The following is a 24,902-nucleotide window of genomic DNA, read 5'->3' on the forward strand; positions in this document are numbered from 1 at the left end:
TTTTTTTTCTTGCGATGGCAGCGCCGACGCTCGGCGATCGTCAAAAAAATCGGCGACATAAATTTTAAAGCGTTCTCATTAATAGTAAGCGCTCGCCGACGTCGCAAAAGCTTTATCGCCGACGTTTTGCGATGAATGAGAACTAGGCTTTACAGACGTTGCATGTCAAAATTAGCATACTTTTTGAGCATGATGATGATTAAGATCTTTTAAAACAGAATATTTTACCCATGAACTCCTTCATGTTAAATTTATGTGCACAAGTTCCCAATATTCTAAACTCGATTTTCTCGGCCCTGCCAACATGTCCTTGATAGGACTCAACTAGCTCATCAATTGAGTAAATAAAGCTATGGTAACATTTTTCACCTTGATTACGAATGGTATATGGCAAGATTGCATCAGAAGCTCCAAACTGATTCTTAATCACATCTATGTCATGGAGTTTGCGATTGTTCAATTCCAAGAAACAATTTTTCATGTGATCTTGCAGATTACGGACAACATTTTCGTCGAATACTGGACTCCGCCTTGAAAGATAAGCATATACGCTCTCACCACTTGTCTCGTTGATCTTCTTTTTTCCGCCCAGAAATCCTTTGGATCTAATTATATCAGCTTTTTACTTGTATGATGTACTAGGTCTTTTACTGGGATTGCGTATCCTGGCTGTTTGGCAGACTTCAAAACTGTCTGTTCGTTTGAACTAAGTATTCTAAGATCAGACATATTTCTTGAGAAAGGAAAAGGACATTCGTAGTCAGAGATGTGATCGTAAGTTTTGTGTCTACTGAATTCTTCATTCCATTTTGGCTGCTACTCATGTTGTTGAATGTGACGCCCTGGACAAATGCGTTCTTTACCAGAATTGCTTATACCTTTCAACCAATTTATAGTCTTGGATGAATGGTTTCTAGACGTGTAAACTTTTTGACTGTAGTTTGAGCTCGGGAAAAGCAAAACGGGCTGTGTGCTTTGTGAAAATGATATCTTCGAGGAGTACGATTGAAAGAACTCAAGATAAACTTGTAAACACTTGTTACGTAGCTTGTTCTTTATGAACTGTAACGTCGTCACGAGAGACAAAGAATGTTGTGAGAACGTTGTGTACTAAAAAATGTTGTCTCGTAGTAGTAAACTCATTATGCTGTGAAATTGTCATGTAAATCAAGTCAAATTTACGTGGCAAATTTTGTTTCATTCTATCGATGTTCGATAACATTCCAAGTAGATTCTACAATAAGAAATATATGTTCTTGTATTTTCTGAATTAGCAACCATGGTTGTTAAGTCTCCTAAACCGAAGAAGTAAAAAAAATCAGAGATTTGAGGCAGACAAATCAAAAAATGCATTCAACAAACACAATAAATTGAAATTATGTAGATGAACACTTATAAATAGAAAGTTGACGAATGAAACAAGCTTGCTGCGAAAATCGAGTATTTACGTTTCAACAAATAAAATACAATACAGTGCAGACGAGAGCGTTGTACTCTACTTTTTTCTAAAATGCAAAATTCCCAATATTCTGAACTCTATCTTCTCATCGCTAATATGATCTTGATTAAGTTGGATCAGTCTCGTCGATTGAGTACGGCATGTAATGGGTACTTATCCTGGAGTGCGAGAAGAATAGTCAAGAAATGCATCGGAGGTTTCAAAGTTGTTTATAACTTTATGCATGTTGGGGATGTTAGGATCAATAGCTTCTAAGAAACAATATCTCATATGATATTGCAGATTTTGGGCAATCTTTGGAAGGAATATTGGTCTACACCAAGACAGATAACAAATACGTTCCCGTCCTACTCAACGTGCCTCTCGTTGATCATCTCTGTCACGTCTTTAAACCTTTTAGATTCAATTATGCCGTCCTTGTTTAATGTGCAATGTACCAGATTTTCGAAATGGATTTGATATCCTCGCTGTTTGGCATCCAGAAAAGTTTCCGTTTGTCTTGAGGAAGTTTGCTGAGATTTGGCTCGTTGCTGTCATCTGGATAAGAAAAAGGATTCGTAATCTGAGATGTAGGATGTGCTTCCACATTCCATCGAATCTCTGATTCCATTCAGGATTCCACCACTTGCTTTGCTGAACGTACCTTCCTGAGAAAATGCGTTCTTTACCCTACTTGCTTATACCGTCTATCCATGACAAGAACCCTTTTCTCTCGCACTTTCCGGGAATTCGATCATTTTAAGATGAAGATTTCAGTACTCAATGTTGAGAAAGAAACAAACGTGCCAAATAAGAACAAGCAACGCCCTGAACAAGAGGGAGTAAGAACAAAAACGAAACACCAACATTTCGCCTGCCCTATCACGCAAATGCAACCTGAAAACGACTGCTTCCCTCTTAAAGGATGAAACAAATTAACGAAAGGTCAAATCAATCTTACTGCTATCATTAAAATTAAGTTGAATTAAGCAAATCTGTCTGGGTGCGCTTTTGTAAAGAAGACAATACTTCGTTCCACAATAAGAAAGAACGGTTGTTGTGGGCACAAACACCATTAAGGGTGGAATGTAAGGCATTGGGATCAAGTTGTATTGTATGATATGATGAGTGAAAATTTCATTTTGCTGTAAATGGAAGATTTTTTGTATAAAGAATGCCAAGTAAACGAGATTCTGAATTTGGAGTTGTTTCTATTGTGACTTGTGGGTAGTTCTGTGGTGGTATAAAGTTGTTTTAGATTGATTAAGTCGGGTAATTTGCTTGAGGTAAAGGAATTCTAGTAAGAGTAGTGACACTCTTTATTGCTATGACACGAAACATCATCTATAAAAAAATCATTGGACAGAACTTTATTTTTCAATGAAGAATATCACACGTTAAAGAATTGCTGAATGGTGTCTTTAGGATCACGGAAATTTTGCTTCCCCGCACGGTTGGACCTGAAAGAAATTGATTTGCTTTCTTACCTTGTGCATTTGTTGCTGCATATTTATAAATGTTGCTTCCTTTAATTATCTACTGCATCTGCTGAAAGATTTCCCAATAGTTACTTTATATTATAATCACAAGTATATGGAAAAGCAATAAAATAACCTTTTGCCCGATGTTCCCAAACAAATAAGGGATTTGATTTGCCATTAGAAAACCGCAAAAGAATTTGTTAAAACTGCCCTTTTCACTAGACAAATGCCCTAGAAGCTTACGCCTCCTCCCGCAACTTAACGTGCTTCCTACGCCACTGTTAGAATGTTTAAATGACGTAGCAGAATAAAAGCAAAAGTGAACGCATATGGTTAGTTTCGCATGTTTACACACCGATTAAAATTTGTTCGATCCTGGTGCTCGTTCATTAATTTGAAAATTTGGTAAATAAGATAGTACAAACTAGCAAACAAAAAGCAAAATCAATGTTCTTTCTGTAAAAACACCCTCTCCAAAAGTTGCAGGTGTACGGACACCAAGACACATACGGCTTCCCAAGCCCCTGGTTGTTATTGCGAGTTTCAGTGGCGGATCCAGTGTACGTCAAAATAAGTTATAGTTACTCAGTTTTTAATTCAAATTACATTCAGAAAAACACTAAATTAGTTTCTAAAGAATATAATTTTACCAATGGATTAGCCTCTAAGGCGTTTAGAAATGTAAATATACGCCAAAACGTGCTGCAGTTATTTATTTTGACGTAGTCTGGATCCACCACAGGCAAGTTTCTTTCACCAAAATATGTGAAAAATGAAAGCAAGTAATCATATAAACTGTGTGCTTGATTTAATTAATTAAATCACTATTGAAATTTTCTAAAATATTGAAGAAATTGTTTGAAGTTCCTTGTGTAAGTTAAGCAGTCTATACATTATAGAAATCATGTGTTGTTCACACAGTACCGGTGTGGTGGTCTGAGATTATCTATGTTACTGAGATTTCATGCACAGCGTGCGTTGCTTCTACACATTGTAGAACACATTGTGTGTAGTAACAATATTTACAAACATTATACATATGATGTGTTTTCTCGGTCAAAATAAAATATAACGTACGCTTTTCGAAGAGATGACGTCTACAATTTTTTTATTTTCAGAGATCGACCTTTATTACAAAGGATGATTAACTTTAGTAAATCGTGCGTCGCTTGAAAATATTCTCATATCATTAAGGTTTTGCTCAGCTGATTTTTTAATTTTTGATATATTTGCGTGAAAGAGAAATTTTGCTTTAAATCACTGGAAAGCCACGATTGTAATTCATGTAAATGTGTTTCCAAGTTATTGATCTTAAACAATTTTCCTTCTTACACATAAAATGCAAAAGACACACAATCATAACGTCTAAACATGAGATCTTTACTGCTATCAAAACGCTTGATATTGAAACCTGCGACTTTCATATTTAGTATAACTCTGTGGTGATTGAATGTAAATGTGGAAGGTACTCGTATTTTTGAGTGTACATGGACAAAGCATACAAGATTGTTTTGAAGTTTAAAAATTAATATGAATTTTGGAAATTAATATGACTTTTGTTGCCACTATCGAAAATTCATTGTTGTAAACCTTGCAACTTAGCAACCAATTTCCAAAAAATTTGGCAAAATTTGTGTAAAATCGACTGTAAAGCGGCCATTTTTATGCACATTAGGACTATAGACATACCTCAAACTAAACGACTGTGATCGTCGCACGTTAGAGTCATGGAGAGAAATTTAAGAGTTCTCAGAATGTTACCGAGTTTGCAGAAGCATAAATATTGTCGTTATTTAGGTTAATGAATGGAATTTATTTGTCTTTGTTACGTCGACATGCACTTGTTATGTCAGACGTCATTTAGGTCTTTACCGAGACTTTTTTCTGTGAGCTGGTTTGTTTTGTTGCTGTTCACTGTTTAGTTTTCTGTTTGGATGACCTTAATTTTCGGCGGTTAATGAAAATGAGTTTGTTTTCTCATAGTGCGTTCGAACATTTTACCCGTCGCCATGCAATGAAAGCTTTATTTACTTAAATTTCTTTAAGAAACTTCAAAGGAAATCGCGTAAAATGCTCCTGGATCCTTCAAGTATAAATTATATTATTATCAGAACATACCTTTGAAATTGAGTAATCCCCGAAATTATTTCACGAGCAATAGATATAGGTAAGTTATTGCTTTCTCATAGGGTTGCAGTAAAATAACACAATCCTCATGCATGAATGCTACAATTATATAGTAAATCAAATACTTTAAATTCTATCAATTAAAATTTTTAATACATGTAAAGAAATGCTACAGAAAAGTCCACAGCATTAAGTAGTCATACAAATAACGTAACAACCGCTTACTACAGTGAGAAACTCTTACAAATATCTTAATCCTGAGTACTTTTAAATAATTTTTTGCAATTTTAATCTAAAATCCATGCCCAAAACCCAATGATATCAAAATTACACCATTAGACACCGGTTGTAGTTTAATATTGTTGGACATAAAACGACTTCTAGTTGCTGAAATAATATACATATATAAGTTTGAAAATTGATAATCCAGGCATTTAATACATAAAAAATAAAAGTTTCTCCGGATTGCTCTAAAAATTATTTTTTTGAGCTTTCGACTCGTTGCTTCGAGCCTTCATCAGAATAAGGAAATAACTACTTACATGTGCTTTTAGCTTGTAGACGCTTAGAGCGTCTAATTGGATTAGCAGATGGATCAATGTGATTGAATGGGGTGGAATGCGTTGCCATGGGTCTAGGTGTATATATGAATATGTGCACATATATATGTATGAAAAATGAAAGTTTCTCCGGGTTGTTTTAAAAATTATTTTATTGAGCTTCCGACTCGTTGCTTCAAGCCTTCATCAGAATGAGAAAATTACTACTTACATGCGCTTCGTGATTTTTGATTATTGTGATTGGATAGGGTGGAATGCGTTACCATGGGCTTAGGTTTATTGATAATATGATTGGTGTTAATAATATAACACTGATCATATTAATAATACACCTAAGCACATGCCAACGCATTCCACCCCATCCAATCATATTATTCCACCCGCTAATCCAATTAGACGCTCTAAGCGTCTACAAGCTAAAAGCGGATGTAAGTAGTAATTTCCTCATTATGATGAAGGCTCGAAGCAACGAGTCGAAAGCACAATAAAATAATTTTTAAAACAATCCCGAGAAACGTTCAATTTTTAAACATATATACGTGCACATATTCATATTTGTGTGTTATTATGATGATGCTATTTAATATTTGTATACTAAAAGGGTTTTTGTAATGTTTTTTGGAAGTATGCGGAGAACGAAAGCTAGTCGATTCAATGAATTGGATTTTGCTTTTAAAGTTCACTAAAATATTGAAACAATTCCTCGAAGTCCGTTAATTTTGAGCTATAGTAATTTACTTTTGAAATCATACGATGCTGATCAAAAACAGCTTCATCTATTTTTGAATTCACCAAGAGGCTATTTTAAAAATATTGATAGAATCATTGCTTTAATAATAAAGGTTTCTTTGCCATCCATTTGCATGTAAATAGATCATTGTTCAGAAATAAACGGAAGAAAAAGGATTCTTTAAACTACTGAAGTGGTCAATTGTTAAGTTTCTTTGAATGTTTATCGACATCATTGGTCTTAAATATTTCGCCGTGTCGCACATGAAATGCAAAAGACACACAATCATAACGTCTATACATAGGAAAAATCTTCCTGCTATCAAAACGCTTTATTTTTGTTCCTGTTGCCTGTGGATACCACATCCATTTTCCTTCGTTATCTCTCGTCACGACGCTGTTACTTTGCGGTATTAGTGGGTAGTTTGAAAATTGATTCTTCCCTGCCCTTTCACTGCATACTAGAACGGTATGCATTACTTTTACCTTATATGCAAAAGTTCCCAATATTCTAAACTCGATTTTCTCGGCCCTGCCAACATGTTCTTGATAGGACTCAACTAGCTCATCAATTGAGTAAATAAAGCTATGGGAACATTTTTTACCTTGATTGCGAATAGTATAAGGAAGGAATGCATCAGAAGTTCCAAACTGATTCTTAATCACATCTATGTCATGGAGTTTGCGATTGTTCAATTCCAAGAAACAATTTTTCATGTGATCTTGCAGATTACGGACAACATTTTTGTCGAATATTGGACTCCACCAAGAGAAATAAGCATATACGCTCTCACCACTTGTCTCGTTGATCTTCTTTTTTCCGCCCAGAAATCCTTTCGATCTAATTATATCAGCTTCTTTACTTGTGTGATGTGCTAGGTTTTTTATTGGAATTGCGTATCCTTGCTGTTTGGCAGAATCCAAAACTATCCGTTCGTTTGAACTAAGTATTCTGAGATCAGACTTATGTCTTGAGAAAGGAAAAGGACATTCGTAGTCAGAGATGTGATCGTAAGTTTTGCGTCTACTGAATTCTTCATTCCATTTAGGCTGCCACTCTTGTTGTTGAATGTGACGCCCTGGACAAATGCGTTCTTTACCAGTATTGCTTATACCCTCCAACCAATTTATAGTCTTGGTTGAATGGTTTCTAGACGTGTAAACTTTTTGACTGTAGTTGGAGCTCGGCAAAAGCAAAACGGGCTGTGTGCTTTGTGAAAATGTTATCTTCGAGGAATACGATTGAAAGAACTCGAGATAAACTTGTAAACACTTTTTACGTAGCTTGTTCATTATGAACTGTAACGTCGTCAAGAGAGACAATGAATGTTGTAAGAACGTTGTGTACTAAAAAATGTTGTCTCGTAGTAGTTAACTCATTATGCGGTGAAATTGTTATGTAAATCAAGTGAAAATTACGTGGCAACTTTTGTTTCCTTCTATCGATGTTCGATAACATTCCAAGTAGATTCTACAATAAGAATTATAGGTTCTTGTATTTTCTGAAGTAGCAACCATGGTGGTTAAGTCTCCTAAACCGAAGAAGTAAAAAAAATCAGAGATTTGAGGCAGACAAATTGAAAAATGCAATCAACAAACACAGTAAATTGAAATTATGTAGATGAACACTTATAAATAGAAAGTTGACGAATGAAACAAGCTTGCTGCGAAAATCGATTATTTACGTTTTCACTTATGAAATACAATAGTATTTCATTGTGCAGACACGAACGTTGTACTCTACTTTTTTCTTGAATGCGAAATTCCCAATACTCTGAACTCTATCTTCTCATCGCTAATATGATCTTGATTAGGTTGGAGCAGCTCGTCCATTGAGTACGGCATGTAATGAGTACATATGCTTGAGTGCGAGAAGAGTAGTCAAGAAATGCATCGGAGGCTTCAAAGTTGTTTACAATTTTATGCATGTTGGGGATGTTAGGATCGATAACTTCTAAGAAACAATTTCTCATATATTTTGCAGATTTTGGGCAATCTTTGGACGGAATATTGGTCTACACCAAGACAGATAGCGTATACGTTTTGGTCCTCATCACGCCTCGCGTTAATCTTCTCTTTCCCGTCTTTAAGCCTTTTAGATCCAATTATGCCGTCCTTGTTTGATGTGCAATGAACCAGATTTTTGACATGGATTTGATATCCTGGCTGTTTGGCATCCAGCAAAACTTCTGTTTGTCTTGAGGAAGATCGCTGAGAGTTGGCTGGTGGCTTTTATCTGGATAAGAGAAAAGGATTCGTAATCTGAGATGTAGGATGTGCTTCCAAATTCCAACGAATCCCTGATTCCATTCAGGATTCCACGACTTTCTTTCCTGAACGTGTCTTCCTTGGCAAATACGTTCTTTAGTTCTTTACCCTACTTGCTTATACCGTCTATCCATGAGAAGAACCCTTTTCTCCCGCACTTCCCGGGACTTCGATCATTTTAAGATGGAGACTTCAGTACTCAATGATGAGAAAGAAACAAACGTGCCAAATAAAAACAAGCTACGCCCTGAACAAGAGGGAGTAAGAACAACAACGAAACACCAATATTTCGCTTGCCCTATCACGCAAATACAACCTGAAAACGACTGCTTCTGTCTTAAATGATGAAACAAATTAACAAAAGGTCAAATCAATCTTACTGCTATCCTTAAAATTAGATTAAAATAAGCAAACCTGTCTGGGTGCGCTTTTGTAAAGAAAACAATATTTCGTTCCACAAATAGAAAGGAACGGTTGTTGTGGACACAAACACCACTAAGAGTGGAATGTAAGGCAGTGGGATCAAGTTTTTTTGAATGATATGATGAATGAAAATTTCATTTTGCATTAAATGGGAGATTTTTTGTATAAAGAATGCCAAGTAAACGAGATTCTGAATTTGGAGTTGTTTCTATTGTGACTGGGGGGTGGTTCGCTTATGGTATAAAGTTGCTTTAGATTGATTAAGTCGGGTAATTTCCTTGAGGTAAAGGAATTCTAGTAAAAGAGTAGTGACACTCTTTATTGCTACGACACGAAACATCATCTATAAAAAAATCATTGGACAGAACTTTATTTTTCAATGAAGCAAATCACACGTTAAAGAATTGCCGAATGGTGTCTTTAGGATTATGGAAATTTTGCTCCCCAACACGGCTGGACCTGAAAGAAATTCATTTGCTTTCTTACCTTCTGCATTTGTTGCTGCATATTTATAAATGTTGCTTCCTTTAATTATCAACTGCATCTGCTGAAAGATTTCCCAATAGTTACTTTATATTATAATCACAAGTATATGGAAAAGCAATACAATAACCTTTTGCTCGATGTACCCAAATAAATAAGGGATTCGATTTGCTATTAGAGAGCCATTGAAAATTTGGAAAAATGATAGTACAAACTAACAAACAATAAGCAAAATCAATGTTCTTCCTATAAAAAACACCCTCTCCAAATAATGCAGGTGTACGGACACCAAGACACATACGGCTTCCCAAGCCCCTGGTTGTTATTGCGAGTTTCATGGGCGGATTCAGTTTATGTTAAAATAAGTTATAGTTACTCAGTTTTTAATTCAAATTACATTCAGAAAACACTAAATTAGTTTCTAAAGAATATAATTTTACCAAATGGATTAGCCTCTAAGGCGTTTAGAAATGTAAATATACGCCAAAACGTGCTGCAGTTATTTATTTTGACGTAGTCTGGATCCACCACAGGCAAGTTTCTTTCACCAAAATATGTGAAAAATGAAAGCAAGTAATCATATAAACTGTGTGCTTGATTTAATTAAATACATCACTATTGAAATTTTCTAAGAAATTCAAATAATTGTTTAAAGTTGATGATGTAAGTTAAGCAGTCTATACATTGTAGAAATCATGTGTTGTTCGCACAATGCCGGTGTGGCCGTCTGAGTTGCTTTTATTTGCATGTATCAATCGGAAAAAAAGTATCGTAATTTTATTGTTGCAAGGATCGTTTCAAGTTTCCTGCGTGAAACATCAAACGTAGTTGTAAACGAGAAAACCTCTTTCTTGTATTTATGAATCTTTCAGAAGATTTGGCAAATTTCACCGTTGTCTAACTGTTGTACTCTCTGTGATGATTATTAACAAACACACTGTGTTTAAAACTTTGTGCTTATAAGTAAGTTGAAAGGCATTCGAAGTCCTACTGTTGTTGGGTATTTCATTGGTTGTCAATCTATGTATATTTATAAATAACCATATCCTCAACCAAATTAATGCCTTTTGTCATCTCTTGTTTCTGCCATTCCTAAATTTGGTCGACAAAATTTTTTGTTTTGCATGGTGTTCCTAGCTAGATTACCATTAAAGGTTTCCCAAAATTTGGATAGTAGCTTGCTCAAGCGATCTTGTAGTTTCTAAGGATGGAAATTGGTAAGAAGATTTCGATTCACTTAGAAAGAAAATCGACTTAAATATATCGTGTCTATATACGTTAAATGCGTAATGTTCCAATCATTATGACAGGTGCAATTCATTATGCGACGTTTTTAAAGCAGCTGGTTTGTCGGTTTTTCGTTCGCTTGTCCATCCTTTGAGTAAAACTTAAACCGGAAATTACGTTTAAAAATATTGTGTTTTATACATAGGGTAACCTATTTTACGTTGATACAAAGTTTAAAATTACTTTTTGCTTTCGAGAAGGTCTTGACTCTTATATTATAGAAAAATGTAAATTTTCGCTTTCTTATGAGAATTGATTATTTATGCTAATGTTTTGTGTGAGATGTAATAAACAACATTAGTACTTGCAGCTTTGAATTTGTGGCAACTTCAATTGTTAATGCAATGATCTTGCCGTCCTGACCAACTTTCTTGGAAATTAATACTAACTTTAAAAGTTACACTGTTTTGTGTTCAAAACGTAGCGGCATGTTCAAATATCATGGGAACATGAAAGAGAAAGTGAAAGTGAGCGCAAATGTTTTATTTTGTTTGTATGTTAAATAACAGAAGTTGCATGTCAAAATTAGCATACTTTTAGAGCATGATGATATTCAAGATCTTTTAGAACAAAATATTAAACACATGAACTCCTTCATGTTAAATTTACATGTGTTCGTGCGTTACAAATCGCTTGTCTGAAGTATGCGGAAAACAAAAGCCATTTGATTCAATGACTGAGAGATTGCTTTTCCTAGACAATTCTTAGAAGTCCCTGTCATTTTAAGTTAAAATAATTTACTTTTGAAATCATACGATGTCAATCAAAAACAGCTTCATGTATTTTTGAATTTACCAAACGGAAACTGTAAAAATCTTGATAGAATCATTGCTTTCATCATAAAGGTTTCTTTGGCATCGATTTGCACGTAAGTAGATCATTGTTTAGAGATAGAGGTGAGAAAAAGGATTCTTTGAACTACTGAAGTGGTCAATTGTTAAGTTTCTTTGAATGTTTATCGACATCATTGGTCTTAAATATTTCTCCGTGTCGCACATGAAATGCAAAAGATATACAATCATAACGTCTATACATAGGGAAAATCTTCCTGCTATCAAAACGCACTATTTCTGTTCCTGTTGCCTGTGGATACCACATCCATTTTCCTTCTTTATCTCTCGTCACGACGCTGTTTCGTTCTGTTATGAGTGGGTATTGAGAAAATTCATCATTCCCCGCGCTTTTACTGCATACCAGAACGCTGTGCATAACTTTAAATTTATACGCAAAAGTTCCCAATATTCTATACTCGATTTTCTCGGCTTTTCCAACATGTTCTTGATAGGATTCGACTAGCTCATCGATTGAGTAAATAAAGCTATGGGAACATTGTTGACCTTGATTGCGAATAGTATATGGCAAGAATGCATCAGAAGTTCCAAACTGATTCTTAATCACATCTATGTCATGGAGTTTGCGATTGTTCAATTCCAAGAAACAATTTTTCATGTGATCTTGCAGATTACGGACAGTATTTTCGTCGAATGTTGGACTCCACCAAGAGAGATAAGCATATACGCTCTCACCACTTGTCTCGTTGATCTTCTTTTTTCCGCCCAAAAATCGTTTCGATCTAATTATATCAGCTTCTTTACTTGTGTGATGTGCTAGGTTTTTTATTGGAATTGCGTATCCTTGCTGTTTGGCAGACTCCAAAACTATCCGTTCGTTTGAACTAAGTATTCTAAGATCAGACTTATGTCTTGAGAAAGGAAATGGACATTCGTAGTCAGAGATGTGATCGTAAGTTTTGAGTCTATTAAATTCTTCATTCCATTTAGGCTGCCACTCTTGTTGTTGAATGTGACTCATTGGGCAAATGCGTTCTTTACCAGTATTGCATATACCTTCCAACCAACAATAAGTCTTGGTTGAATAGTTTCTCAAAGTATAAACTTTTTGACTGTTGTTAGAGCTCAGCAAAAGTAAAACGCGCTGTGTGCTTTGTGAAAATGTTATCTTCGAGGAATAAGATTGAGAGAACTCGAGAGAAACTTGTAAACACTTGTTACGTAGCTTGTTCATTATGAACTGTAACGTCGTCACGATAGACAATGAAAGTTGTGAGAACCTTGTTTACTAAAAATATATAAGTTAAATGTTATCTTGTATTAGTAAACTCATTATGCTATGAAATTGTTATGTAAATCAAGTTAAAACCTACGTGGCAACTTCCGTTGCATGCTATCGATCAAACATTTTAAATAAATTCTACTATAAGAAATATATGTTCCTGGGAAAATATATGTTCCTTAGAGTTTCTGGCATTGGCAACCATGCTTGTAAAGCCTCCTAAGCCGAAGAAAACAAAAAAAAAATTGAAGAATTTTTTCCAGGCAAACATATTTAAAATAGAAACAACAAACACAGTAAATTGAATTTATGGCAATGACGAATAAAATTATAAATAGAATGTTGATGAATATAAGAAGCTTGCTGCGAAAATCGAGTATTTACGTTTAACAATTGAAATACAATACAATGATTGAAAAAAACTCCATTCAAATTTTTAAATTATTAGACAACCAAGTCAATTCATCGCTCAACACAAACTTTAGTTTCCTAGAGTTAAAATTTGAACTTCCATGAATAAGATTTCAATAAAAGCTGAGAAATAATATTAATATGTAAAGATAAAATCTTACCAACCAAAGCGTTTAAAAAAACTCGGTCATTTGATGAAGCATGGATGACCACAAACCAAGATGTCGATGGACACAGATTTGAGCTGCACGAAGTTTCAAATTTAAGAGCAACTAATATTCCAAGTTTAGAATACTACAACATGGTGCAAGTTGCTAATAAAAGTTTCTCAACAAGAGAATTAACTAAAGCTATACTATGAAGTGCAGTTGAAAACTTTCACCATTTTTTATTAATCACAACCTGTTGAGAGTGTGAGTTGGTCTTTTCAGCGCAAAAGTTTTCCTAAAGAAATTAAGCAATTAAAAATGGTATTATCTGCCGCTGGATTATATTGTGATCTCGGTACGAGCGACTAAAGACTTGAAATGAAAGTAACACAAGCATATCTTTATCTCTTTTGATACTTGTTGTCTTTTTATCTTGAAAGCTTCCATCTTCAAGGAAATGGAAGTTGAAATGTCTTCTTGAAATGCTCCAACAACTTAGTAGGAATTCCGCAACTTTACCGTTTTGCTTCCTTCTTCTCATAATTTAAAACATGGAATTCATAATTTGAGATGTATTCATAGAGTTTCTTGCTTCGTCATCCTTCATATCAAGCAGAAAGCGAATCACGTGATTTAAGCATCTCGTTTAGCAAATGTGTTCATTTTCCAGACAATTATTTCCCTGAAATCACATATATTAAAATATATTTCATCTTAGGTGATTACTATAATTAATCACATGTACCATTTTTCTCATATTTCTTGTTGTTGCTAAAACCTATTTCAAATACCACATGTGTGAGTCTTTAGAAATCACTAATTCTGTGTATGTTCTGAAAAATTTTCTTCAACTAATTCTGTCAAATTGATGGATGAGGAATGGGCATTTGCAATCAAAGATGTTGCCATAACAACGTTTGTAGTTACGTGCTTCGTATAATTTTTCCTAATTACATGTGCATGTAATTCATTACTGGATTTTTTAAAAACAGGTGGTTTGTCAGTTTCTTGTTTGATTAAAAAATTTAATATATGAGATCTGTCGTGTTAAAGTAAGAATTGTTCGAACTAGTCGAACGACGTATGTAAATATTTGGTGATGTGTCGAAAATGAAAGCTATTAATTATAGAGAACGTGAGCTCTATTTAATGTATTATTTTGCTGTCACTAAAATATCTATACAAATTCATACAAACGGTAGATGTCGTGTCGTTTTGAAATAAGCGATTTACAATTAGTATCATGCGATGTCTATTCATAAACGGCTTTAATTTTTTTTTAATTTCACAAAAAGCTCATTGCAAAGTTGTGTTAGCATTTGGTTTTCATCTTAATAGATTCTTTTAAAAATGTTTAGCTTTTAAACAAATCGCTGTTTTGGTTATTAACAGGTTAAAACGTGCTTTGAATAACTGGTATCACTGAATTACGGAAAAACGAGAAGAATAGTCAAGAAACACAGCGGAGGTTCCAAAGTTACTTATAATTTCATCCATGTTGGGGATGTTAGGATAAACAACACCTAAGAAACAATTTTTCTTATGATTTCGCAGATCATTAACAGACGTATGGAGGGATGCTGGACTCCACCATGACAGATAAACGTATACGTCCCCATCGCTTGTCTCGTTAATCTTCTCTTCCCCCCCTTTAAACCCGTTAGATCCAATTATGCCGCCCTTATTAGATGTGCAATGTACCAGGTTTTGGATTGGGTTTCTATATCCTTGCTGTTTAGCACCCAGCAAAATATTCCGTTTGTCTTTGTGAAGCTCACTGAAAGTTGGCTCTTGGATCTCATCTGGATAAGAAAAAGGTGATTCGTAGTCTGAGACGTAGATGTGCTTTCCACCTTTCCAACTTCATATTCAGGATTCTTCCACTCGCTTTGCTTAACATGATTTCCTGGGCAAATAAGTTCTTTACCATGCTTGCTTATACCGTTTATCCATGTTTTTTCTTGATTCTGCCATGGCTGAAAGAAATTCAATGCTCTCTCAGTATGAAAGAAAATGCGAGTCAAAGAAGATTGGGTAAAACGTATTATAATCTCTAATTTTAAATTCAAAGTACCTTTACAACTATGCCATTAGTTATGAATTTAGTAAGAAAAAGATTTGACCAATTGATGAGTTGTGTTCTAATTTATTTTGCTTAGTGAATGCAAATGCAATACGACAAATAAGAGTTTTGTTTGCGTGCTTCTAAAAATATAGTCATTGAGGAGTGAGGTAGAGCGATTAAAAGAGGATGTACTTTTAAACTAGTATGTACACAATAGATTTGCATTAAAGATGTATTATAGGATGTACAAATCAAATCCTTAAGAAGCTTTTATAGTGCTCTTCAAGTCTAATTTTATTTCAAATTGATCACTGCATACAGCAAACTACTTCTTATTTTTAACCCAGGAGGAATAGTTGTTTATAGCGAAATGTTGCTGAGCTTGGCGAATTTTTTTTGCGTGACAAATGTTTACTTATTGACTAACAGCAGCCAGTATACTGATTGGCTTCTGCTCACACGGAAATAGTGTACGTCTTCCTTCAGAGTTTCACGTATATAGTCAGGCATAAACTGTAACGACGTAGTATATGTATATATATATTTTTTACGACAAAGGATATGTATTATTGGTTTCTATGAGTCATTAGCATAGTAAGGTAATTTTAACAGTAGAAAATAATTCGCACCAACGTTGTAAGCCCTTTTCACTAGACAAGTGACCTGGAAATTTATGCCCCCTCCTGCAACTTAAACAGGTTTCCTGCGCCCTTGGCAGAATGTTTAAATGACGTAGTAAATTAAAAGTGAAAGTAAACGCATCTAATTTTGTTTTGTGAGCTGACATTACAGACCGTTTAAAATTCCTCGGAACCTGGATGGTTCCCGCGTTCATTAATTTGAAAATTTAGTACAGCTGTAAAAACATAGTATAAACGATGAGGCACACTCCAAAAGTTGTAGGTGTATAGATATCAGACATGCACTCACGTCTTCCCAAGCCCCTGGTTGTTATTGCGACTTTCCTTCTCCAAAATATATAAAAAACGAAAGCTAAATTGATCATATAAACCATGTGCTTGATTCCATTTATTAAATTGCTATTGAAATTTCTAAAATATTGGAATACTTGTTTGAAGTTCCTGTTGTAAGTTAAGCAGTGTATACATTATAGAAATCATGCGTTGCTCGTGCAATGGCGGTGTGTGGCGGTCTGAGTTTGTCTTTGTCACTGAGATTGTATTTCATCCAATGTGTGCGCATTTTCTACACGTTATAACAAACCAAGTGTGTAGTAACAATATTTATAAACTGTCAAACATATTATGATGTGTTTTCTGGGTCTAAAGAAAATATTATAACGTACGCTTCTCGACGAGTTGATGTGTACAAATTTTAATTTCCACAGACCTTTATTACCTACAAATGATGATTACTCAGTATACTTTGTGAATGTTTGTGTTTCTTTTTTGTCTCTTTCCTGTTTCTACTTATCCCACGTCATACCATCTTATCCCATATTTACTATCACGTTTTCATCCCACCATGTAATTTAATATTATGTAAATAGCCATATATATATATATATATATAATATATCCCTCTATACTTGTAAGTTGATACTGTCTGATGATGTCTTCAGAGTCAAGACGAAACGTTACACTTATAAATAAATATTTTTTTATATGTTATTTTGTATTAAATGGCTCTTTTAAAAGCACTTTGCTGGGCTCTGATATTTATATTAAGAATTCGCTTTCCGCCCGGTATATCCCTGGTCACGATGATTAACTTTAGGAAATGTTCTACTATCATTAAGGTTTACTCAGCTGATTTCTCAATTTTTGTTCACAATTTACGAAGCGATCACTGTAAAATCTTGATCAGAATTGTGTCTTTGAACTTGAAGATTTCTTCCGCACATCATTTGTGTGTAAATAGATTATTGTTTTGGATAGTAACGTGATGAAGCTTGCTTTAAATCACTGGAAAGCTCCGATTATATTTCATGTAAATGTGTTCCCAAGTTATTGATATAAAATATCTCTCCTTCTCGCACATGAAAGGCAAAAGACAAACAATCATAACGTCTATACTTGGGGAAAATCTTCATGCTATCAAAACGCTTGACTTCATCCTTTCCTGTCGCCTGTGGATACCACTTCCATTTGCCTTCGTTATCTCTCTTTACGACGTTGCTCTCTTGTATGTGTGGGTATTGAGAAAATTCATTCTTCCCCGCGCTTTCACTGCATACTAGAACGTTGTATTCTACTTTTGTTGTGTATGCAAAGGTTCCCAATATTCGAAACTCCATCTTCTCATCGCCAATGTAATCTTGATAATATTCAAGCAAATCGTCGATTGAATAATGAAAGTAATGGCTACATTCTTTGCCTTGTCTGTTCTTAGAATACACGCGAAATGCATAGGAGATTCCAAACTGATCTTTAATGTCATTCCTTATCTTGATATCGTGATCAAAGGCATTTAAGAAACAATTTTCCATGTGATCTCGCAAATCATTGACATCATCTTCTTCAATGCGTGGAGCCCACCAACATAGATCAGCATAAACGTTCTCGTCGTTAGTCTCGTTGATCTTCTTTTTGCCGCCTATTAAGCCCTGAGAGGTAATTATGCCATCTATCTTATTTGTGCAATGAACCAGATTTTCGATAGCGATTGGATATCCTTGCTGTTTGAAAGACTGCAAACGATTCCATCCTTCTGTGCCAAGCATGTCGAGAATTGGCTCAAGAGTACCATTTGGCCTTGGGTAAGGAAAAGGGCATTCGTAGTCTGATATGAAGTCGTATGTCAATCGCCCATCAAATCCTTGATTCCATTCAGGGTTCTTCCACTCTTTCTGTTGTACGTGTCGTTTTGGGCAAATACGTTCTATACCACCACTGTTGCACATACCGTCAATCCATTCTATCTGTGACATTGCCATGGCTTAACTATTTCACAATGTTCAATGATCTTGTGTTGATACAATTCCTAAACAAGTTACGTGCATTCTTAAAATATGATTCTCGAGGAGTGTGGTTAAGAGAAAATGAGAAAATTTTATGAACTATAGGATGTACTGATCAATTATTTTAAAAGTCTTTCACGATGTCTTTCCACTCATACATTTTAAATTTATTCATACTTGCATGGATCTAATCTTATTTAATACAAGTTTTTTTTCAAGACATTTAACTCCGAATGGAAAATAATAGTTTTGTATTTTCTCCCTAACTGACGATCATTGCTTTGCGCCACATGAATGTTTTTCATTGGTCTACAGAAGCGTTTATATTGACATTTGCCTACACGGAAGTAATTTACGATACCATTTTCTAAGAAGTCCGATATGTTAACACGCACAATGTAGTTGAAATTTTTTCAACTATAAAGTCATATGTTGGATTACATAGTTTATTTTCCTAAAACAAAAACAATACAACCCGTGCGTTGATTGGTCTTTTGCTGTGTTTGCATTAGCTTGTACAGGCCGATCTGATCTGAAATAGAATTTACAAATCAATCATCAATGCTCGTTGAAATACAAACACATTTGTTTCGCATTAGTGTTGCTTTATAAAAGAAATAAAAGATTTTTTCTATGCTTGCACTGGCATACGCAAACCTCGGACATGTTTGTGAAAACTCTCCACCTGCGGTCGACGTGCACTTATCTGATTTCTAGTGCTCCCAAACGTACCTCGGTTTAGACACTAGTATCCCGAAGGTGTGAGTTCAAATCTCGTCCAAGTCACAAGTTTTTCATGTGCATATTAAAAAACCGTGTTAGGATTTATATATTATATATTAGACACCGTACGCATTTTCTCAAACGAATAGTTGGATCGAGTTGCAATTACAACAACAGAAAAATTGGATTTCATTGCGTGCTACGACTTGCCCTACTGCGAGTTTCATCTTCACTCAAACAAAACTGTTTTCGTCAAATATGCAAATCAGATTGTAGATATAGTGTTTAAAAATTAGCATATATTTCTTGAACAATTTGATGTATAAGAAAGAACCTGTTTAAATTTATAAGTTTAGTATGCGCTCTCGGTCATAATACCGTAGTTGTGTTTGAACGATATGTGGCAACGAAATATCCACAATGAACCAGTTAGTCAATGAGACAGGGAGTTGTTTCAATGTGATATATTGTGATTGGTATTCACTAAAATATTGATACAATTTGTAAATGTCTATGTCACGTTTTGAAAATTTTCATCTCAAACTATCCGATATCGATGGAAATCAGCTTATATGCTTTCGTTTACAATTTATTAAACAATCACTGTAAAATCCTTAACTGAATTATGACTACAAACTTAGAGTTTTAGATACAATTAATAAATTTTCCAAATCATTGGTCTTAAATATCTTTTCTTCTGGCACATGAAATGCAAAAAACACACGATCATATCATCTATACTTGGGATAAATTTCACTGCTATCAAAACGTATAATTTCACCCCTCCTGTCGATAACACATCCATTTGCCATTGTTATCTCTCTTTACGACGTTGCTCTCTTGTATGTCTAGGTATTGAGAGAATTCCTTGCATAAAATTCCTCCTTCCCTGCACTTTCACCGCATACTCTACTTTACTTGTACTATACTTTTTTCACAATAGTTGTAACTTGCTTGCAGTTTTGACTTTTTGTAATGCCTCAAAATTCTCTCACGCCTCGCTGAATGTCGGTTAGCCCGGGGGACCATGTAATCAGCATTTTAGAAAGTATAAATCACGAGAAGGAGGTTGAGAAAACACGACAGGATGTATTTGTCAACCAAGATTAATAATAGAAATTTTTTCAGTGCGTTTTCAGCTCTCTATATTTTTTAATTCATTACAACATGCAGGGACCTATTTCATATTTGATACAAGTTTTTGTAACTCGAAAGGAAAATAGTAATTTTTAGTTTCTCTTAAGCTAGGCAAGCATTACTTTAGCGATGGGTATTTTTTCTTAATATAAGTGTTCGCTGATTGGCCGACATCAACCCTGTAGATTAAGTAGTAGATCTTGTCAACTTGACTTGATATTAATATCTTGAATTGATGTTCCCGGCAACTTCAACAAGAGAAGATCTACCTGAACTTTTAGTTAAACAATAGGAGAGCTCTATATCAATAATAAGCTAATCAAATGAAGAATTTAAAAAATATTTTTTAAGTGACTGCATTCGTTACGATTGGTAACCAGCAAATCAAAATGGCATATAATGTTTTCTGAAACTCTCAACTTGAGAAAAATCTCTAGAAAACCGCAAGTTAACTCCAAATCAATCGACAAAGCATTTCGTGAGCATATAGGGATGTGTTGAATATTGGTAACACGATTAATATCACCATAAAAATGATTAATTTCTGTCTATTGTTGATAAACGTTATGGCGATATTATATTCACCGACGACACTAATTGTAAAACGTCAAATCATTGTGTCAGTCAATTTGTACAAATGTTGTAAAAATGCCCCTGATTGTGCCTTTACGCAGGCTAGCAAAGGCAATTGCGCAAGAGGAAAGAAGTATAATTTGTACTTCAAAATTTCATATCGAATGGCGACATTACTGGGGAAGTTTTATTTTAATACTTGGCGAGTTTTACCATTTAAACACCAATATCGTTTGGGATTATATAAGAAAGAGGTTTGTGCACGACATGTTGCTTCTGACTTTTAAAGATACAAATATGTTTTGTCTGAAGGGACTTGTCCAGTTGTCCTGTCAGGTCAGATTACATAATTTGTCTTGAGCAAAAGATTTCTTTGCTTCGCTATCACACATCAACGCTTGCCTATCTCCATATGAGCACTCTTTTGTTTATCTACATGCATTCGGCAAATTTTCAATCTCGCCCTGTCCATTGATCTTAGTCGCGTTTTCTTGATTGCCTTCCGAAGTCAGATTCAGACTGTCAAGGTCCTGGAGTTGGCTACCTCACCTGTCGTGCTTGGCTTAGGTGTATGTAATTGAATTTTGAACAGCTAAAAAATTAGATTTTTTGGTTTGAGTAAAACAGGCCTCAAAATAGCTTTGCTGTAAGATGAAGTCAGTTTTTGACATGTCTTTTGTTGTGGTAATATTCAACCAGAAACGTTTGAAATTTATTCATATGACGTTTTAAATCAAGTATATCTTTGTGATTGGGCCTGATTGGCAATGCCTATGGATTAAAGATGAACAAAATTAAAGCATGGATGTTCTTCCCCCTTATCTTCCCCAATTATTTTACTAAATTGATAAAAACTGACCTCCCTTAGTTGATGTTAGGATACTTTTTAATCTACACATTTATAAAATGGTAGTTTATAATCATTATATAGGTTGAATGTTTGCTTTTGAAAAGCCAGAAAGCATTCTATGCCAATGTTATTGCCCGAAATGAAGAAGAAAGACGGATAGCTGAAAAGATTAAATCAAATCTCAATGCTTCAAAAATTGAAGTAGAAGACATATCAGGCATGCTTTGAATTAACCATATTTTTTTTTCCACCATAGAATACACCCTATTGATGTAAACTGCAAAGTTGGTCTCTCACAAGTTTCTTAGACTATTCACTGCCTTTGTTTTAAGATCTGCATGATTGGTAGAGGCATTTTACCAACAGGCATCTACTGTTTGAGATTTCGCATTTTATTGCTTATGGCTTTAACTGTTTTCATGTTAGCTTACGGCTTTAAATGTAAAAATCTTATAGTTTTTCTACACAAGATTACTTAAGAGTTTGGACTCCGAGACTTGACTCAACTTGTCCCCTCTCAAAACTGTCAGGCAATGTACCTGACCTTTTAGGGGGGTTTTGAAGGGAGCTAGGCATTTAACATGCATTTTTACATCTGAATCTACAGTATGTTTGGACAGCAGCTTCAATGAAAAGGTTTGTAACACTACTTCTACTTTTTAGGTGGCTGTGGTTCCATGTACAGAATATTAGTGGAGTCGTCAGAATTTGAGGGAAAGCGCACCATACAACAACACAGAATTATAAATGATGTAAGTCTATGTTTTTAAAACTTGTTTTTGGCTAGCTTTTTCTTTTGTTATTATCTTTCCAGTAGAATATAAAGAATCATTGTTCATCAAGGCATTTTATACAGCTGTATTGCAGTCTATTTGGGATGGTCAGTTCTCACAAAAACTGACTTTGCATTATCTTTAAATTGTGTTTCATGAAGTATTGAGGAAATACTGATGGGAAAGTGTGCCCTGAATTTGATTGGTTGAACAATCTTATAATATTTAAGTTATAGCAGTTATACTTGCCAGGGGTCTCTTTTCACTTTGGTTGCCTGGACCAATTGATCAGTTCATTATAATACCTGTTCAAATGTGAGCTGGGATTATTGTTTAATATGATAGTCAGCTCTGCTGCTGTAGCCATAGGACTAGTTAACATTGATATTTTTATACTTATTTTCAAGCCATGCAAAATTTTCACTTGCTTCTTCTCTTGCTTACCCATTTCGTTTTATCAAGTTTCTTTTCTATTCACCTTTTCTACTTAAGACAAAACTAGAGCTTAAAACAAACTTTTTCCTTAGATATTGAAAGATGATGTAAAAGACATGCACGGACTGACATTGCAAACATCTTCTACGAAATAGCTCGCCGCATACTGTTGGCTGCTAGAGAATAAGTCTCAAGGTCATGCTTAGCTCGCTTAGCGCTTATGGTTTCACACTCGAAATTTCGTATGAATTGTACTTATTTGCATAAAGCAAAATACGAAAGCCGCTGTTTTTAGAATCCCCAAAATGAAGTTAACTAAGCGCGCAAAGCATGACTTTAAGACTCATAATTTTGTACTTGAACAGTAAAAAGGGTTTGCCCTGAAGGCTCTCCGAAACTCTCAGATATTCTTTGGCTGCGCGAGTCAGAAATAAGAAGAAGGAGAGCGATGCGTCGAGGCTCAAACGAATGCTCGAAAAAGCTCTGAAGGTCCTAGTACATCTCACTTGACACGCCATTGTCATGTCATGCTTCATGTGTTAATAACTAAATGTATCTTTTTTCACAAAATATTGATGAAATGTTTTCCAAAGATTGATATTTATTTAGAAAATGTTTGCCACCCTTTTTACTCTCACTAATTAGTAATACCAAATTTTACCAATCACAAGTCACGATATAAACTAAAAGCTCCATAATTTGAGTGTCTGATATGTTATCCTTTACGCATGCGTGTGTTTGTGCGTGAAAAGCATGCGACAAAACAAATAGCTTTGGAGGCCAATATGTCACTGCACCCTTTCTCCTACACAGATCTCTATGATATTCTAACAAAAGACTTAAGTTTGATTTTAAAATAAAAATGTTGTCAAAAAAGTATAAGTTGCCAAAGTAAACAAAGATAAAATCCAAGGACCATGTAAAGTTCACCAAATGTTAACGTCATATCTCTTCCAATTCTTTTTTGAATTGTGGTCGCTCGTGTTTTGTGTACGGCGCTTACTCAGATCAGCAAGGTTCTTCTGAGGATATTTGGTATGCAGCAGCGTAGACCGTGATGGCATTTTCTTGACTTAACAAGTGCTCCATTGTAACATGAAGTTGCACAGTGTCCAATTACTTCCATCTCGTTATCCATAGGACTGTAGCATGTTGTACAATCCGCTGGCCAAGCTTGTTCACCTATCAGCAGGAGCAGAAGAAACCAGATCCTCTTGTCCATTTGTGCGAGCTTTCAAAGTCTTATCTGCGAGGGAAAAACGATGATTTTCAATAATTGTATATCGTTCGGGTGTTCATAATGTGCAGCGAGGCGAGCGAGCTTTCTTGCTGTCCAAGGCATTCGATATTGCGAAAGTTTATGTCTTAAATGCCATTTTGGCAGCTTTGAAGGCTATCAGATTGAGCGATGAAATAATTGTCAGCAATATGCATTTGCATTTAATCGCGCTTTACATTCAAAAGCTTGCACGAAATCGAGGCGACTTGTCAACGTGAAGCGCAACGTGGTGTTTGTTTTTATCAATGCACGCTATAATTTTTTACGGTATGTGTTCCTGTGGATGAATGCCCAATTGCATTCAAGAGCTCTTGAGAAGTGGAAAAGGATATGGGTTTTAAATTATTTTTCCCTATTTCATGCAAATATTACCAAATGCAGACTCTGCTCGCCTTAATTTTTCAACTTTTCAAGTCTCATCTCATGAAATTTGTAAAAATTTATTCACACGCAGTTAGAGTCGTTAAAAAATATGGTCATCGCTCTCTATATGTTTAGAGAAATCAAGCACTTATTTATTGTCATTGTATGGATAGCTATGGACAGCTATGGACATCTACAGAATACAAATAACTAAAGCTAATGTTGCACCTAACGTTGAACACTGAAAAATGGTCTAATCTCCCACACATGGTGTTAAAGTAACATCTCATTTTTTCAAAAATTCCAGAAGACTTATAATGTGACGGTGGCCTATTACATTGATTGTTTAATATTG

The 24,902-nt window shown here is 34.9% G+C and overlaps 1 protein-coding gene across 2 annotated transcripts; it reads left to right on the plus strand.

The window, feature by feature from the left end:
* Positions 1–9,122: 9,122 nt before the first annotated feature.
* Positions 9,123–23,603, plus strand: LOC124436329 (uncharacterized bolA-like protein C4B3.11c). 2 transcript variants are annotated; one of them, XM_046986241.1, is made up of 5 exons: positions 9,123–9,129; positions 20,972–21,101; positions 21,779–21,914; positions 22,361–22,449; positions 22,998–23,603. In XM_046986241.1, the coding sequence occupies exons 2-5, from the start codon at positions 21,012–21,014 to the stop codon at positions 23,058–23,060; spliced, it is 378 nt and encodes a 125-aa protein (XP_046842197.1). In that variant the 5' UTR covers positions 9,123–9,129; positions 20,972–21,011; the 3' UTR covers positions 23,061–23,603. The 2 variants fall into 2 exon arrangements, with proteins under 2 accessions (XP_046842197.1, XP_046842196.1); XM_046986240.1 differs by lacking the exon at positions 9,123–9,129 and having other exon boundaries at positions 20,910–21,101.
* The last annotated feature ends 1,299 nt before the right edge of the window (positions 23,604–24,902 follow it).

The sequence above is a fragment of the Xenia sp. Carnegie-2017 genome, unplaced genomic scaffold (genome assembly GCF_021976095.1).
Source record: "Xenia sp. Carnegie-2017 unplaced genomic scaffold, XeniaSp_v1 HiC_scaffold_16, whole genome shotgun sequence".
NCBI classification, from domain to species: Eukaryota; Metazoa; Cnidaria; class Anthozoa; order Malacalcyonacea; family Xeniidae; genus Xenia; species Xenia sp. Carnegie-2017.

Coding starts and splice junctions, on each gene's coding strand:
- LOC124436329 (XM_046986241.1), top strand. CDS start 21,012: ATGGCGACATTACTGGGGAAGTTTTATTTTAATACTTGGCGAGTTTTA. Junction 21,915..22,360: donor TGAAGTAGAAGACATATCAG/GCATGCTTTGAA, acceptor TCTACTTTTTAG/GTGGCTGTGGTTCCATGTAC. Junction 22,450..22,997: donor AACACAGAATTATAAATGAT/GTAAGTCTATGT, acceptor CTTTTTCCTTAG/ATATTGAAAGATGATGTAAA.